The 17,551-nt window shown below is 37.5% G+C and overlaps 1 protein-coding gene across 3 annotated transcripts in view; it reads right to left on the bottom strand.

Moving 5' to 3' along the window:
* SENP2 (SUMO specific peptidase 2) overlaps positions 1-17,551 on the bottom strand; it is a 33,340-nt gene extending 15,789 nt beyond the window's left edge. The window contains exons 1-10 of one of the 3 annotated variants that reach the window (XM_043874460.1): positions 17,215-17,551; positions 15,152-15,207; positions 11,621-11,754; positions 10,903-10,969; positions 9,156-9,246; positions 5,614-5,782; positions 3,801-3,904; positions 2,433-2,527; positions 1,808-1,859; positions 958-1,021 (exon numbers count right to left, since the gene is read on the bottom strand). In XM_043874460.1, coding sequence (XP_043730395.1) covers positions 958-1,021; positions 1,808-1,859; positions 2,433-2,527; positions 3,801-3,904; positions 5,614-5,782; positions 9,156-9,246; positions 10,903-10,969; positions 11,621-11,754; positions 15,152-15,207; positions 17,215-17,537 — 1,155 coding nt within the window. In that variant the 5' untranslated portion in view covers positions 17,538-17,551. Of the gene's footprint in view, positions 1-957; positions 1,022-1,648; positions 1,719-1,807; positions 1,860-2,432; positions 2,528-3,800; positions 3,905-5,613; positions 5,783-9,155; positions 9,247-10,902; positions 10,970-11,620; positions 11,755-15,151; positions 15,208-17,214 lie in introns of all 3 variants that reach the window. The other 2 variants (XM_043874461.1, XM_043874462.1) reach the window with 2 other exon arrangements.

Genomic DNA, 17,551 nt, shown 5'->3' with positions numbered 1-17,551 from the left:
AATAAAAATTATCTATTAAAAAAACAAAAATAAAAATAAACCACTGCTATTTTTATACTAAGTAGACTTGTCCTTAGTATAAAAACAATGGACTGATTCAAAATTGGGAAAGGAGTACGTTAAGGCTATATATTGTCACCCTGCTTATTTAACTTATATTCAGAGTACAACATGTGAAATGCTGGGCTCGATGAAGCATAAGCTGGAATCAAATTTTTGCAGGGAGAAATATCAATAACCTCAGATATGCAGATGACACCACCCTTATGGCAGAAAGTGAGGAGGAACTAAAGAGCCTCTTGATGAAGGTGAAAGAGCAGAGTGAAAAAGCTGGCTTAAAACTCAACATTTGTAAGATGTGTAACAGTTTCAAGTAAATATGAAATCTTAAAATCCTCAATCTGAAAAGTCCTGAATAAATATTTTCCCTAAAGATGTACGGGCTTCCTAGGTGGCGCTAGTGATAAAGAACTCGCCTGCCATGCAGGAGACATCAGAGACATAGATTCAATCCCTGGGTCCAGAAGATCCCCTGGAGGAGGGCATGACAACCCACTCCAGTATTCCTGCCTGGAGAATCCCATGAACAGAGGAGCCTGGCGGGCTACAGTCCACGGGGTCGCAAAGAGGCAGACATGACTGAAGCAACTTAGCACACACAGCACAAAGATGTACGGTTTTAAAAAAGTCTCCGAAAGAAGCCAGGCAACACAGATAAGGGCTGAGATGGAGCCAAGTCGGTCTCTCTTACAAAGGTGGCTACTGCACAGAGATAAAAATCTGGCAACTTAGAAGAAAGCCAAAGGTGTGTATCTTCAATGCTTGCTGCTTTTTCAAGCAAAATAATGGAATTAGAAATCAAATATCATCTTTCTTATTTTTCATGGGCACCAAAATTTTAATGTAAGTCACATGAAAGAAGCAAAGGCATAAAATTTAACTAAGGTTTCTACTTACACATTCATTTTCTAGTCTGATTCCAACTGTCTTTTCTGTATCAGAAATTTTCCCCTTTGAACACCTGAGGAAAAAAACTGAGAAATTACAGACTGGATGATTTTAATCTGGTACATGTTAAACTAGTTTTAGAAATAAGACTTAATAATTAGTAACAAATATTGCCTTGAGTTTATATAGTCCTCTAAACCAAAAGTTAGCAAAGTTTTTCTAAAAAGGATCAGCTCATAAATATCTTAGGTTTTGCAGGTCTTATGGTTTCTGTCATATCATCTCAACTTTGTTGTTTACAAGCAGCCATAAGTAGCATGTAAATGAATAAGCATGACTGTGTCCAATAAAAATTTATTTACAAACAGGTAGACCAGATTTGGGCCACAGTTTACCATACTCTGCTATAAATGGACCAGCATCTAAAATCCTAAGGCACATAGAACTGCCTTCACAGTTCATATACTTGAAACGCTGATCACTAAAACTACCCACCACACCCACAGTCTCATCTCAGCAGCACTCACTGATGCCTCCCAACCCCTAATGTCTAGGAGAGAAGGGCGCATCTTACACAAAAGCTACCTATATACCCACATATGCTGACTGACTGCCAGAGCTGAGCAGAGTTCACAGTTTCACAGATGTGGTTACTCTTAAATATAGTTTATAAAGTAAGAAAATAATGTCAGGGACTTTCCTTGCAGTCCAGTGGTTAAGACTCCACGCTTCCACTGAAGGGGTCACGGGTTCAATACCTGGGTGGGGAACTAAGATCCCACAAGCCGAGCAGTGCGGCCAAAAAAAGAAAGAAAGAAAATATGTCAAAAGAAAAGTTAGAATAAACCGAACCGTGTACCTCTTTTCACTTCTCACTGAACACAGAGGTCCCCTTGTTTCAACAACTCTATCTGTGAGAATGGTAAAAAAAAAAAAAAAAAAAGTGTTTCCTTTGTTAATCAATCTTATAGCTAGCATTTCACCTTACAGTCTCCAAAGTATGAAGATACTCATTAACACTGAAATGCTAAAATGGATTCCAAAGACATTAGTGTTTATACAAATTAAGTTGCTTAAAAATGCTGCATAAATCTCTTTCTCCTTTACATATCTTTAGTGTAAACTGGCTAACATCTGCTTATTTAGTAAGCTATTACTTAGTGTTATTTAGTGAATAGCAAGTGGGAAAAAACAAGGATATTAATATAGGAATACAACAAAACTAATTTTAGGCTCACAAAATATATGCTACAATACAGGAGCTAGGAGAATAATCAAGAAGTTATTTTATAAATCAGCTTTAACTTGAAATAGCTTTCTTACTAAACTACTAGTACTGGGTAAGTCAACGGCCTGGGGTCTGATAATGTTTTAAAGTTTGGTACACCATCTTTCACTAGTATGTCATTTTTCAATTTTATATTCTTTTGAACTAAGTTCAACATATTAAGGGTATTAAGATAGGGCTAAATCTGGGAACTCACATTGCTTTGGAACAAACTGAGTTGTTTTGAGTCCATGACTTTGCTCTTCCCCCCAGCCTTTGGTCTTTAATGTGTCCATCTGACTTCTTTGAGAACTTAGAAACACAAAAAGTGAAGATCAGATATAAAAGGAAAATCTATCATAAGTATTCACTGTCTCTACCTGGCAAACTTCTCCAGACAAGAGTTACTGATTACCCTGAAATGTCAACTCACAAGAGAGAGATCACAATATAGCATCATCTGAGACCAGGATGAAAGGAGTCTGATCCTGATTCTAATATTCGAGCCAAGATACCTGACCTCCAGTTTCTCTACCATAAAACTGGATGTTAAAAAAAAAAAAAAAAAAAAAAAAACTGGATGTTTTCAATGCCCAAAGCCACCTTGACCGAAAAATCTCAGAATGATAATACCCAAGTTAAAAGATAAAAGATTTTAAATAATATACTGAAATGCATCCCAAAACAACACATTAGAAGCCGAATGACAAAACCAATAGTTCATACTGCTGCTTCCAACAGTGACTAGTCAAAATGGAAAAAAACAGGAACATTCTGACTGACTAAACTGAGAATTTTTAAGTTCACAACCAAAGTTAAAATTTCCAAATAATCCCTTGTTATTTCTGCAATCAACAAGCTAGACAGTCTTGTGACTTTTTCAACTTATTGTTACATAATCTTCTGGGATCCCCTTCTGTGTATTCTGACACCACTTAGAATTATCAAGTAGACCTCAATCCTGAGCTCACATAATCTTTGCCCCCTTTTTACAGAGAAATACAAGGCCAGACATAAATCCCTTCTACCATTCTCAACTACTTGGTGGACTCAGCACATTTAAGTAACATGCAGTCTTACAAGGAACATTTTTTATGACTTGGGGTGACTTTAGTCTTATCTGCAGAGTGGAGGGAGAGTTTCCAACTGTGCTAAGATCCATCCTCTAAGATGCCTTAGGGACAATGTGTCTGTGGAGGCAGTGGCGGGAGGAATAAGGGGAGGTAAGGGAGGAAAAGGCAGGGGAGAAAAGGAGGAGAAAGGAAGACAGAGATTGTGAGAAATGTGTGTTAGGGAGGCTGAAAAAACGCTCTGCTCCCTGGGAACCCAACTTCAACCAATGATTTCACTTTTCTGTATCAGAGTTTCACATAAGAGTTCACTTGAACAAAGGACTCTAAAGCTAACAGAAAATTATACTTTGTAAAACCACTGTTCTGTATAACCATCACTAGATAAAATGTTCAAATTATAGGGCTCTCAGTATTAATCTCTTTTTTCAACAAGCCCTTCCCAACAATCCCCTCTCCAAAAATAAGAAAAAAAGTTGTCTGGCAAAGCATTTATCTTGTTAGCTCATCTTTACCTTTGATGAGTTGAAGTTACAGGAGAAACAGAGTTTCCATGACCACCTTCTTTAAGTCGCTCCAATAACCTCCGGTATTTCTCTCTTTCTTCTTTTTGAACACCCTAAGTAAAAGAAAGCATTTAGATAACTACTAGCACATCAAACCTATAATCAAATCATAAACAAAGACTAAGAGGTCAAATGCAGCTCATGAATGTTTCATTCACCAGCACATTCTTTTTTATCTCAGTGTTCTTTTAACTCCTTTAATTTTACTTACCAATTTTATAACTTGAAAAGAGAAATCCCCCCAAAATCTGGCCCCTTTTGAAACACTGTTATTAACAAACGGGAACTGTTGGTGAGCTATTCACTTCAGCCCATTTCACTCATTTATATTATCTGCTGGACCTTGATAGCATATGAGTTTTTGACAGTAGAACTGGGTTAACCATAAAAAAAAACTCAGCACAAACAATCCACTTGCATATTCAGAACATTCAACTTCCAAAATGGAACTGGTCTTACCAAAGACATCAATGACCCTCTATGGCCAGATCTAATAGACACTCTTTCAGCCCTTCTGTCACTTGACCTCTCCAGCTTATCACCCCGCTACCCTCACTTGCCTTCCTGGACAATAAATTCTCCTAATCTCTTGAAGACTATCTTTTCAGTCTCCAGTGTAGATTATTTCTTCTTCCTGCCTTTAACTGTTGATGGTTCTGCAGATTATCTCTTCTCACACTACACTCTCTGAGTAATCTCTTCAACTCCCTTGATTTATCCAACACCAATATGCAGAAGATTCATAAATGTGTCCTTAGCCCTGTCTTCTTCTCAAAACTCCCAACACGCATATCCAGGAGTCTAAGGGATATGCCTGCTTGCGTGTTTCACAAGCACTTTAAACTTCCAAAACTGAAGTCATCATCTTCCCCTAAATACCTAGGGTATCTTGGCACATACTTATCCAAGATTGAAATCTGGGATTCAGGTTCTTCCATCTAAACTTATATCACACTTAACCAATAAATAAGTCCTTGATAATATTACCTCACAATATTTCTAGAATACAGCCTGTATATCCCCATATATATCTTCTCAGTCCCCGACTTCTCATCTAGGAGATATTAAAGCACTTTAATACCTCTCCTTAAAACCCCCTCCAGGGCTGTGGTCCATTGCTTTTGCTGCCTACATTTTTTCTGACTACAACAGTTAATGTATAAGCTCTGAGAGAACAGAGACAATATTTTCTTCAATTCTTAGTTGCTGGGACCCAAATATGTATTTCTTTGATGAACTAAATTAAGTGGTTGAGAAAACCATTTAGCAAATTACAACAGGTGATGATGGTCTAGGGGAAATGCCAGAGACAGGAATAGTTCTAAATTCTCCCAAAGTAAGTGAAGACTTCAAGAAGGAAAGGAAGATTGCTGATGAACACATCATGCTAAGTGCCCTGAAAACCTAAGGGAAAAAAAGACGTACACCGTTTACATTCCTTACTTAATCACAGCTATTACAGCTTATGAAAGAAACAAGTTAGAATAATTCAGGATTCTAAAAACAAAGAAATCTATAATCATATCTTTTCCTAACATGATTCCTTTTCTTTTCTTTTACCTGAAAATTGACTATAGAATATCTCTAGAAAGATACATGTAAGTATCAAACAGGAGCCAGATATAGGAGGGAGAGTGGGAAATTTACAGTCCCTGTACATCCTTTTGAATGGATCCTTATATCTTTTGAATTTTGTACCACAGAATATATACTCCCCCAATTCCTAAAATTACTTTAAAGAGATCACGCTAAAAGGCCTTACCTCCTCCACAGTACAATGAGGACGCCTCAGACCCTTGCCACCCTCTTCAGAAATCATCTCTGTTACAACCTGCTCCTGAGACTTCCACGTTAAAGAACTCTCTGGATTGCCTTTGCTGTGGCGACGGCCACCTGGTCTTCTAGTATAACCTTCTGAGCTCAAAGTAAAACTGAGAAAAATAAGAAAAGAAAAAACAGTTACTCCCAAATTGCTTAAATTGCTGGAGTTTAAGCTCCAGGCCATCCTGTGATTAAGCTGTCTCAGGTTAAGCTTGCTCCTGACAACTACCATTCACAAAAATCAAATCTCTGGAGCAGAGGGCACCACAGAATCTGTGATGGAATGCCTATTAAATTTAAATGTCTACTAAAATTAAAATGAGCCACCAGGGCTGCCACAAGAAAGCCTTTGCCTTCTTCCTCATGCCCAGTTTTCCAACTCCAAATCTGGCTTCAGCTCCCTATTACGCTACATACCCTCCTCTGGTACTGCACTTTTCCTTTAGCCATTTGGCACCACTGCAATTAAGTATTAGTGTGATTGTTTAATGTCTGCAACCCAGACTAAACTCCATGAAGACAGAGATTTCATCCTTTCACCACTGTATCCTGATACATGAGCTAAGTCAAAAGGCACTCCATCAGTGTCTGCTGAATAGCAAACCAACGAACAATAAATTAATAAATGCTAAAGAATCAGAAGCCATGAAACCCCCACCTAGTCACTGTTGCTGGGGGACAGACCCTGCCTCTCCTGACATTACCAATAATGAAACAAACTGACATCATATTACTCCTGATATGGTATTTAACAAAGGACACAACAGGGACCTCCTTGGCAGTCCAATGGTTAAGACACCAAGCTCCCACTGCAGGGGGCGAGGGCGGGATCCCTGGTTGGGGAACTAAGATCCCACACGCTTGACGGCAGGGCCAAAAAAAAAGAAAGGACACTATATCACATAGGCAGTATCTTTACCAAAAAAATTTTCATGATCTTAAACAAATTATGAGAAAATGTCAGACAAGATTAAGAGAGATTCTATAAAAGCAATGCTTTGTACTCTTTAAAAATATTCATGCTATTACAAAGAGAGGCTGTGGGGTTGCTCTAGATTAAAGGAGATCAAAGAGACATGAAAATTAAATATAATACATGATCCTGCCCTGAATTGTGGGCCAGAAAAAATAATCTCTGTAATAGAGAAATTTAAATAACATTATATAATAGTATTACATCAATGTTAAATTTTCTGATTTTGGTAATCTGGGATTATATAAGTGAATGTCCTCATTCTTAGAAATAAAACAGTCAAGTACTTATGATTAAAGGGGTATAAGTCTAAGATGTACTCTCAAATGAATCAGGAAAAAAGTATTATGTACATATAACACAGAATGATAAAGCAAACGGGCAGAATGGTAACAACTGGTGGGTGGGTCTAGGTCAAATCTATTCACCTACAGAGTTTCAGAATACATGAAGCTAAAACTAACATAACTGAATAGGAGAAATAGTCAAGTCCACAATTATAGCACAAAACATCAACACACTATATTCATCAATCATTAAAAAAGTAGACAGAAAATCAGTAAGACCTATAGACATTATCAGCAAAGTAACTGATATTTATAGAACACTCCACCAACAGTAGCACAATACACATTCTTCTCAATGCACACTGAATAACACCCAAACTAACATACTCTAGTACATAAACAAATGTTAACAAATTTATTTTTATTTTTCATATTTTGGCTGCACTGTACGGCATGCAGGATCTTAGTTTCCCAACCAGGGATTGAACCCATGCCGCCTGCAGTGGAAGCACAGAGTCTTAATCACTGGACTGCCAGGGAAATCCCAAATGTTAAAACATTTAAGAGAACTGACATCATACTAAGTATATTCTCTGACCATATGAAATTAAACTAGAAATCAATAACAGAAAAATATCTGGAAAGGCCCAAACATGTGGAAATTAAACAATTCTATATTTCTAAACAATCACAGGTTAAAGAGGAAGAGTTCGAATGAAGAGTAAGATGAGGAGTATATGTAGACCTGCTGTTTTGTAGAATTAACTTTAACTTCAGCTTAACCAGTTTTCTTGTAATTACATTCATATTATTGATCTTTGCAGGAATACTACAGTAGGTGATGATGTCTTGCTCAGTGCAATGTATCTGGAGGCCAAGACGTCAGTGTGCCCACAGTAGGTGATTTAAACTTTGTTGTTTTGGTTGTGGTGTCAGGCAGGTTTCTCCATCAAACTTTTACTTACTACCTCCAGCTTAACTGATGATCCCTGTTATTAAATCAGTTATTACTGTGATAGTTACAAGATGGTGATTTTCTAATTCCATCATTCCTTCTAAACTTATTAGTTGGCATCCAGCTTAAAGGTCTTTTCCTCTCACATTATGCATTTATTTATTAACACATCTATATTCCTGTCGAATAAAGATGAAATGAATAAAATTTGATGCTTAACTGTCCCTAGATTTTGAAGCCTCCTTTAATTGCTGGCACAAGATGTTCCATGATCATTTTTTATTATCTCTCCTAACCCTATAATCAGCCATTTATCCAAGTTCAGGGAGCCTTACTTTTTAAAGTTAGTGTCTCATTTTCAAACATAAGTGGATAGCCAAGGATTATCAGGTATTTGAATAAGAAAGGTAAGACCAAAATAAACCAAAGTGGGAGGAGGAATTCAAAGGAAGCAGGCAAAACAAGGAGAAGTAATTTTAAAATAATTAATAGCTTAGACAGATAAAAGTTACTGCAGCTCTGTAGTAAGAATTCAATGCTTGGAGAAAGAAAAAGTCATGGGGAGTAGGGAGGGGGAGGATGCTTACAAATTAAAAACTATGAAGCCAAAAATATATACATGCATATATGTATATGAACATACCATATGTATATAAATATATATTTTTAATAAAAGATTTTTTTTAAGGGCAAGGATAACAACAAAAGAGAATATATAGAAAAATTATATTAGATCAATCCATGAGGTCCAATATCCAAGCAACAGAAATTCTAGAAAGTGAGAACACAGGAGAAGAAAATTACTAATAGAATAATAATAGTTCATTGCACACATGATTTCTGCACTGTCCTGGATGCTTATTATTCTTCAAAAAAAAGTTTGTGAGTGACAATTCTTTTTTAAAAGGTTTTCAAGGGAATTCCCTGGCAGTCCAGTGATTAAGATGCCATGTTTTCACTGTCAAGGGCCCAGGTTTGATCCCTGGTTGGGGAACTAAGATCCCACAAGCTGCACAGCATGCCCACAAATAAAAATAATTAAAAAAAAAAGTTTTTCAAAATTATATAGGCATATGATACAGTAGAAAAAGTAACCCATACTTGAGTACAAGTCTCTCATCAGCTATATGATTATTTGGCAAGTTACTAACCACAAAGTACTTATTTACTAAGATTACACAATAGAATAAAAGTGAAAATGCCCAGCAAGAATGAGCACTTAAAAATTACCAAGTTTCCATTTACAGAAGGGCAGAATTAACACTTACCCAAAGGAAGGCAGGACTCTGCGTGGCTGATCTCGAGTTACTGTCACTCTGATCTTTGGATAATCACTTATTCCATTAGGAGATTTATTACCTATTTTTAAAAACCATTTGTAATTGTAAAAGAAAAACACAAAGAAACTTGTGAACAGTATGCATTAGAAAAGAAAATCCATGAACAGTCTATACTGTAGAACTAAATATTTTATTTTTTTCAAATTCTGTCATTATCTAGAACAAATTTTGTAAAAGTTAAAGGAAAAGCAATAGTGTTTAATCTGTCTTTGCTCTCAGGTAGGCAGTAGTGATTCATAGGAAAGCTTTACTAGTTTTGCTTGCTGGGGCTAACAAGAGGCATGAGGAATTCAATGATTATAAATTCTTTGTAATCTAGTTAAATTGAATAAATTTTTAAAATTGTTTCTTCTTCTCTAGAAAACAGAAGTATTTTTAAATGAAAATCTGCTATGTTACTACATTTACCGGAAGTTTCCAATACCTGTGCGATGGTCACTATACTTCAGCCACATTTTCTGCTGGAGCTACTACCGGGCCTTGGAGTGCAAAGAGATTAAAGCTGAAGTTGTTTAAGTCAGTAGCCGCAAAACTTAAAACTGACCTGCATTCATTTGTGTGTAAAGCCTGACTTCAATCAATGTTCAATCCTGTGGGGTTTTTTGTATGTGTTAGTCGCTCAGTCATGTCTTACCCTTTGTGACCCCATGGACTGTAGCCCGCCGGGCTTTGCTGTCCATGGGGAGTCACCAGGCAAGAACACTGGAGTGAGTTGCCATGCCCTCCTCCAGGGGATCTTCCCAACCCAGGGATCCAACCCAGGTGTCCCGCATTGCAGGTGGGGTTGTTGGGATTCTTTAAGTAATATTAAATAAACAAAGAAAAAATTTGGAATTCCCAAAAAACATCTCCAAGCGTTTCAGATTAGAGACTGTGGATTTCTTTACACAAGAAATCTGCTCTAGGAATACCTGTGCTTCTCTCAATAGGCTCTGCATACCCACAGAAACATAGTGCTAGTACTTCAGACACAACGTAAATCTGGTATCTCCTCTATATGTCAATTTTCTGAACACAATTTCTGAACACCATCTGAACACAATTTCTCTAAAAGCTTTTTCCCTCTTTCTCTCAAACTCTACAAGCCTGTCTGTGTACCACAGATCACAGTCATCTTCAGGACTCTATCTTCTTCCTATTTTTTCCTGTCAGAGCATTTTGTATCATATATAAAATAATTACAATTCAATTTGGGGGTCTCAGGATGATACGGAGATTCCTAATCCACAAAACTATGAGAACTGGGAACCTTAGGTTACTCCCCAATCAGATGATGTCCCTCAAAGGCAGGGTTTTATTATTTTGCTATTTTATTGTTATTTGTTTTGTTACTTTGCTATTAAAGTTTTACTATTGTTATTTTGTTACTCCTGATAATTTAGCAGAGTGCCTAACATAAAGTAAGCACTCAGGTAACATTGTTTTTTTTCTTTTTTCTTTTTAATGAATAAGCCCTGATCTAAGTCACATTAAAGACACTGATAAAGCAAATAGGAATCATAACAGTAAATCCAAAGACAATACTAAAGGAAAGCTATTGGCTTTTTAGAATGGTAGAGACTATATCTATGCTCTCATCCAAAGCCAAATCAGTGTTTTCCTTTCATATTCCCAAAACTCAGAGAAAAGAAGTGGAAGAAGGTAGAGGAAACAGAAATATTTTTGACCACCTCACCCAGTTTCAGCATGTTGTTCCAGGATCCAGAACCGGTCAGTTCAGAAGATGAGGAGTTTGAAAATACCTTGAAATCAAAAAGAATCACCTCTGTAATAACTCTTAGAATTTAAATAAGTTTTAATATGAAAAAAAAAATCATTCTGTTGGTAATGATTTAGTTACCTTACAGAAGAAATTCCATCAATTAGACCAAAGGTTTAATTTGTGAAGACTCACAAAATGACATAAAAAGTAACAATTGAAGATTCTTCACACATACTCAGATGAAAAAGCAGATGTAGAGTTGACCCTTGGTCAACAGAGTCTGAACTGCATGGATACAATTAAATGCGGATTTTTTCAATAGTAAACACTACAGTATTACACAATTACCAGTTGGGAATCCATGGATGCGAGACTTCAGACACAGCAGAACCATGGATCAGGAAGGCCAACTACTGAGTTTTTGACTATGTGGAGAGGTGGGGCCCATAACCCATGCATTCTTCAGGGGTCAACTCTATTAGTAATTAGGCTCTTTATAAACATTTTTTAGATCTATAATCTCTTAACCTTTAATTATTTCATTACTATATCAAGGCTAATTAAGACATGAACATTTCAGAAAGAAGTCGTTCTACACATTAATTCATAAAAAGAGAATATTTCTAAAATTTAACTTTAATGATTAAGTACAAAAATCAGTAGCTCCAATGAAACCTTTATCCTCACTGACCTCTCCTGAAGGGACCACATTCCGTGTTCCATTACAAGCAGAAGTTACCATGGGTTTTGTGGTCAGCTGGAATGGAAATCCAAACAAGCTGGCAGCATTGTACAGACTGTTTTTCACTTGATGAATAAAGCAATCTGGAAAGTGTAATATAGATTACATATACATGTAAATATAGTGTAATTAAGCTTCAAACAAAAGAAAAATTGTATCTAAGAAAAGGCCTCTCTCAATTTTTATTAGCAGTCCTGTCTTCAACCACTGAGAGAAAAAAGTACCTGTAAAAATAATTTTTCTCATATCTGAATATCTGCAATTCCAGCATTGTGATTTCGGGGTTTTTTAGTAAAGTATCTGGGAGGCTACAAAAGCATGAAATCATCACCTAGCAAATTACATACCAATTCATACACACAATGAAGGCCTGAAATGACAACTTTCAAGCAATGCCTTCCCCAGAATATATACTGTAAAATAAATCTTTCCTAGAGAAATAAGGGCATAAGTTAGACAAGGTGGAGCATAAAGCTACTAGGTATAGCAGAATTCTACAGGAAGCATTACCATTAACTCACTGATTTGTCCTTACTTTTCAGGCAAGTACCAGTACAGCTGACCTAAATAACAACTTACCTCGTGCTTGTTCTATCTTGGCTACATTCAGGATGGAAGTTACTGAAGTATAAGATATGTGGTTCCTAGACAACCATGATGGAAACAAGGCTAGCCTATACTGGAGAAGATGTGATGAAAGATCTCAGGCTCATCCCTCCTTGTCACCAAAAATAAAGATTACAAACTAAGTTAAGTAAATAAATAAGGGGGAGGGGTAGAGTTCAATGCTTTCCCCACTTCCTCCTTTTAGCTCACTACCCCTTTCTCACTTCCTACACTGCTGATTCGTTTTCTACAATTCCTTTTCTATTTCCTAATTAGCGGTATTTAACGGTATTCTAAAGCACTAGCTTGAGTGCTTTAGAACCACATTCTGCTTCACAGAAAAATAGCCTGAAACAGTGGCTTTTAAACATCAAGCACTCCAGAACATACAAGATATAAAATACTTTCCAGAAAGATTAAGTGAATAATTTAAACAACAAGAAAGGTGTGCTAAATGGGTAAAGCAGAATCCAATTTTAAGTAATTTGTCACTACAGAATAGTTAGAAGTACCAAAATTTGCAAATGTCTTGTTTCTCATTTTAGGAATAGGAAAGAATTTCAGGTTAACCCTCTAATGATGTTGAGGGATTACACTCTCCTGAGCTGTAAGTGGGAGAAAAAGGACTTCAGGAATTGGTACTTATCATCCAAACTGCCATCCAGACCTCAGAGGGCAGGAGGTACTCTTAACATAAATAGTGGGCACAAAATGTACTGTAATATTTTCCTACATATTTTGTCAAAATCTGAATGTACTCCAAAATTATGTCAAAAGATTTCATAGATTAAAAAAAAGAGAGCAAGGTTAGAAGGTCCACTTCATCTTAAAATGAAGATGAGACCCTCTTATTTCGCTGAAACTACACTACATAGACCTCTTCAAATCCCTTTCATCTGTAAGATCATGAGTCTGCAATTCTAAGCTCCTCCTCATTTTCATCCTTCCTTTTCTTCTCTCCAAAGCAACCAATAGATTCATACTGTCTGATATAGTAGCCAGTATCCATAAGTGGTTACCTAAGTTTAAATTCAATTAAAATTGAGTTCAGTTCCTCAGTTTCGTAGCCCCACTTGAGGTGCTTAATAGCCATCAATGCAGAGTGGCCAGGACTGCTAGAGACCTTTACAAGCTCTGCCAGTAAGTATTGTCTCTGCTACCCACTGCTTCCCCCTTGGGAAGTTCCCTTCTACAGTTTCTAGTCAGAAAATCTTTATATTTTGTGGAAATCAAGGAGGGAGGGAACTTTAACATAGAAGTCCAAATAGATAACTGCCAAAATTATTGCAGGAACCTTCTCTATTATCACTATCAAATCTTTAACCATATACAGTTGTTTATTTACATTTTTCTATAAAATTGACTCTTTTTTGGCTAAACAAATAAAATTGATTCTTTTTGGGGGGGGCTAAACAAATGTATTTATAAAAGGTTACTTTATATTGCTACCATTAATGTAAAGAAACCTCACTTGCCTTATGATGAAATGAAAACACAATATTAAGTTCTAGCTGGGCCTGTTAAAAAAGGGACAATTGGGTGGCGCCAATGGTAAAGAACTCGCCTGCCAATGCAGGAGACCCTTGAGGGGAAGATCCCCTGGAGGAAGTCTTGGCAACCCACTCCAGTATTCTTGCCTGGAAAATCTCCTGGACAGAAAAGCCTGGTGGGCTACAGTCCATAGGGTCAAAAACAGTCAGATATGACTGAAGCAACTTGGCATGCACACAACATGTATTACCCAAGTTTTAAATACACAATAGCATTAAATTAACATGTTTTCTGCTTAAAATAATCAGAAATTAAAATAACTGAAAAAGATGCAACATTTTTATTAATATGAATAGTTTATAACATAATTCAGATGTTACTTAATGCTATGAATGCTGGATCTCCTAAAATCATTTCGTGAATTATTAGCTATCCTATGTTTGGGGAATATTGTCCTAATGAATTCAGTATAAATTCCTGTCAAAGTCCCTCTGTATTTTGAACTCTCTCTTTTGTCAACTTTTCCCCTAAGTTTTATTTGCTATTTCCTGAATTGCACAACTTTCCCATACTGTTCCCTCTGCCTAGAATGCTTTTCCTTCCTATTGTTCTCTGTTGATATCCCATCTTCCCTTCAAGACTCATCTCACATATTAGCTCCTTCATCAAATATTTATTGAGACTCTTAACCAGAAGAAAATTGGACAGTATTTTGTTACTACCTTTCTTGTATCATTTATCATATCCTCATGGACATTAGTATTATTTATAATACTTGTCTTAAAACCCCCCACTATATAATCAGACACCCCCTACAATTTTAAGGTACATAAAATAGAGACCCTGTCATACTCATTTTCCTATTTCCTGTGGAACCTAACACATTGCTTAACAGTAAAACAGGCTCAATAAGCACTCATTGGATTTAAATGAAATCTTAACACAAACAGGGCCACTCTTTACCTCATCTGGAGGTAGATTCAATTAACACACATTTTTGAGAAAGAAGAAAATATTACTACAGTAGTCCTCTGTGCCTTTTCCCTCTAATCTACATCTTTCACCAAATGATGTCTAGTCCTTCAGATATAGAGAAGGAAACAATTTGAGGCAACAGCTTAAACTAATTCACTCAGCTATCTGAGGACCTTTACTTTATAGGAAGATTACAAATTTTGAAGTGCACTTTCAACACAGACTCATTTATCTGGAAAAATACTTAAGTCTCTGGTAATGCTGGTTACCTCCAGAGAGGATAACTGAGTAGAAGAGGGAGAGGAAAGAGACTTACATTTCACTGTATGTACTTTTTATCTTTTGAATTTGTCCACACATATATTTTTCTTATTTAAAAAACTAACTTTTAAAATTAGTATTTAATACCTAATCTTGGTCTTTTGGCTGGTATTTCATCAGTGTCCACTGTAGAAAACAGAGTGCTGAAAAAAAGAGAAAAGAGAGATATATATGCATATATTCATATCCACACACATGCATTTCTATAAGTAAGCTTACTATTCATATAATACACCATCTTCCATTCACTTTGTCACGAGATCCAACTGATGTTTACGATATAGTAGGCCTCTAGCATTTGAGGATGTAACACTATGGTTCAACTACATGAGAGAGATCCAAAACTCCCTATTATAACAACTTGTAGTCTGGCTAAAATACAATCATGAAACTGATCAGAAATCACTTACCTAGTAAAGGAATATAGGTAAAAGCTTAGGACTATGTTATTTTTTTTCTTTACAGAAATGATTTAAGAATAATTTCCTTTTGAAAGATGACACTCCCCCCCCAAGAGAAAGTAATTTTCTACTACACATAGAAGTAGGAAACACAAGATGACAAGATGCCTTAAAAGATAGTTCTCAGCCAAAAAAAGGTGTTATATTTAACTACATTTTTATCATGGAAACTATATTACTAGTGATAACAAAGAATTTGGAAATCCAGGAAAATTTTTGGGCCTATGCTTCAAGAAAGTTAAAAGTTCATGGTATGATCATCTTTCTAAAGATGGACTTAAAAATGGTTTACATTTAAAAGTTATTTTAGATTAAGGATGTGTGGTAAAGAACAGGATTTTGATCTACAAGCCACTGTTTTCCTGACCAGTAGAGGTTCGCAGTAAAAATATTAAAGGACCCGGGAGAGGAAATGAACATTTCTCTACTCAATAAATAAGTAGCAACTGCCTATCCACATCAGCCTCTGCACAAGGCCCTTGGGACAAAATACATAAACACTACCCTTACATACCCTAAGCACCATTTTAGGCACTTTACAACTTGTTCTCAAATAATCCTTGTATCAACCCTACAGAAAGGTAGAAAGAATATGTTGAAACCTTGCCCTCTCTGGAACACATGATGGAATTTTTAGTCCACAACTAATTCATCGATGATCTTCATTCTTAGACTCACAGAGTAAATAATCACCTTGTTCTCTCAAGCTCCAAGAAACCACCCTCTATCGATCTTGAGGCTTAATAAATGAAGTTAACAGTTGATAATTAAAAGTTGGGGGGGTTATGTATAGAATTGGTATTTTATTCTCTAGATTAATTCTTTTTTTTTTTTTAATACTGGAGTGGGTTGCCATTTCCTTCTCCAGGGGATCTTCCCCACCCAGGGATCGAACCCAGGTCTCCTGCACTGCAGGCAGAAGCTTTAACCTCTCTGCCACCAGGGAAGGGAAGCCCCTCTAGATTAATTCTTAAAGAAGGTGGTAGACACTATGAAACTGGACAAACCAACAGGCAAATACTAAGAACAACTTTTAGTTTCCCCCAAATTTTAACTTTACTTTCAGAGTATAGATTAGGGATCTTTTTTTTGAAGAAATGAAGTACCTATCTTTTTCTCATACCCTAATGCTAAAGCACAGGATCACTCTCCCTCCCTCCCCAGCAAAACACACACACACATGCAAAGTCTGACAGCTGCCTTCCAAACAAGACAGCTACTGTGTCTTGGTGCTAAGAGAACAGTTAAGTGTAGTCAAAACGGCTTTGCGCAAACTATGAAGTTCACTTCCCTTAACTGCACTTACCGCGCACAGATGACACTTGGGAGTGTGTTTTGTAAACAATGAGCCACACAAACACAGTATTCCTTCAACTTAAAGTTTTCAAGCTAAGAGCAGCAAAATATGATAAAAACCTCATTTGTTGATAGAAGCCAGCTTGGACTCTGACAAGAAAGATATTCACCATCACCGACCACTGGCCCCTTCCATCATCAGGAGTCGCGTCTGCACAGCGCCGAGGAGCAACTACGTCACCGGGACACCCGCGACCCGCACCTCTAACGCCTCGGTCCAGCTACCTGTTTCTGCCGAGCGGGGCCTGCCTGGCTGGATCACCGCTACGCCAGCCGAACCCGGGGTGGGGGAGGGGGAGAGCCAGGCCGTGGCTCGGGCCCCTCTCCTCTCACCTGTTCGAGCGCCGCCTCTTCAGGAGGGCCCTGGCAGGGGGCACCGGCCGGTCACAGAAACGGAAAATGGTGCCGAGAATCCTAACCAGCCATTTGTACATACCAGGCCCAAGCAGCAGCGGCGGCCGACACACCCCGAGACGCAAACCCCAGAGCTGTCGCCGCCGCTGCCGCCTTCGCTGCCTCGGCCACCGCCGCCACAGCTCAGTCGCCGACTTGTGACGCGATCCTAGGGCCCACAGATACAACGTCCCCAGGGCTACAGGCGGCCCCCGCGGGCCCCCGCTCCTGACGTCACCTCCTCCCGCCCGACCGGAAAGCATCTTAGCCCTCAATC

The sequence above is a fragment of the Cervus elaphus genome, chromosome 19 (genome assembly GCF_910594005.1).
Source record: "Cervus elaphus chromosome 19, mCerEla1.1, whole genome shotgun sequence".
In the NCBI taxonomy this organism is placed as follows: domain Eukaryota; kingdom Metazoa; phylum Chordata; class Mammalia; order Artiodactyla; family Cervidae; genus Cervus; species Cervus elaphus.
Note: the sequence above shows the minus strand (reverse complement) of the source record. Positions and strands in the feature narration are given on the sequence as shown.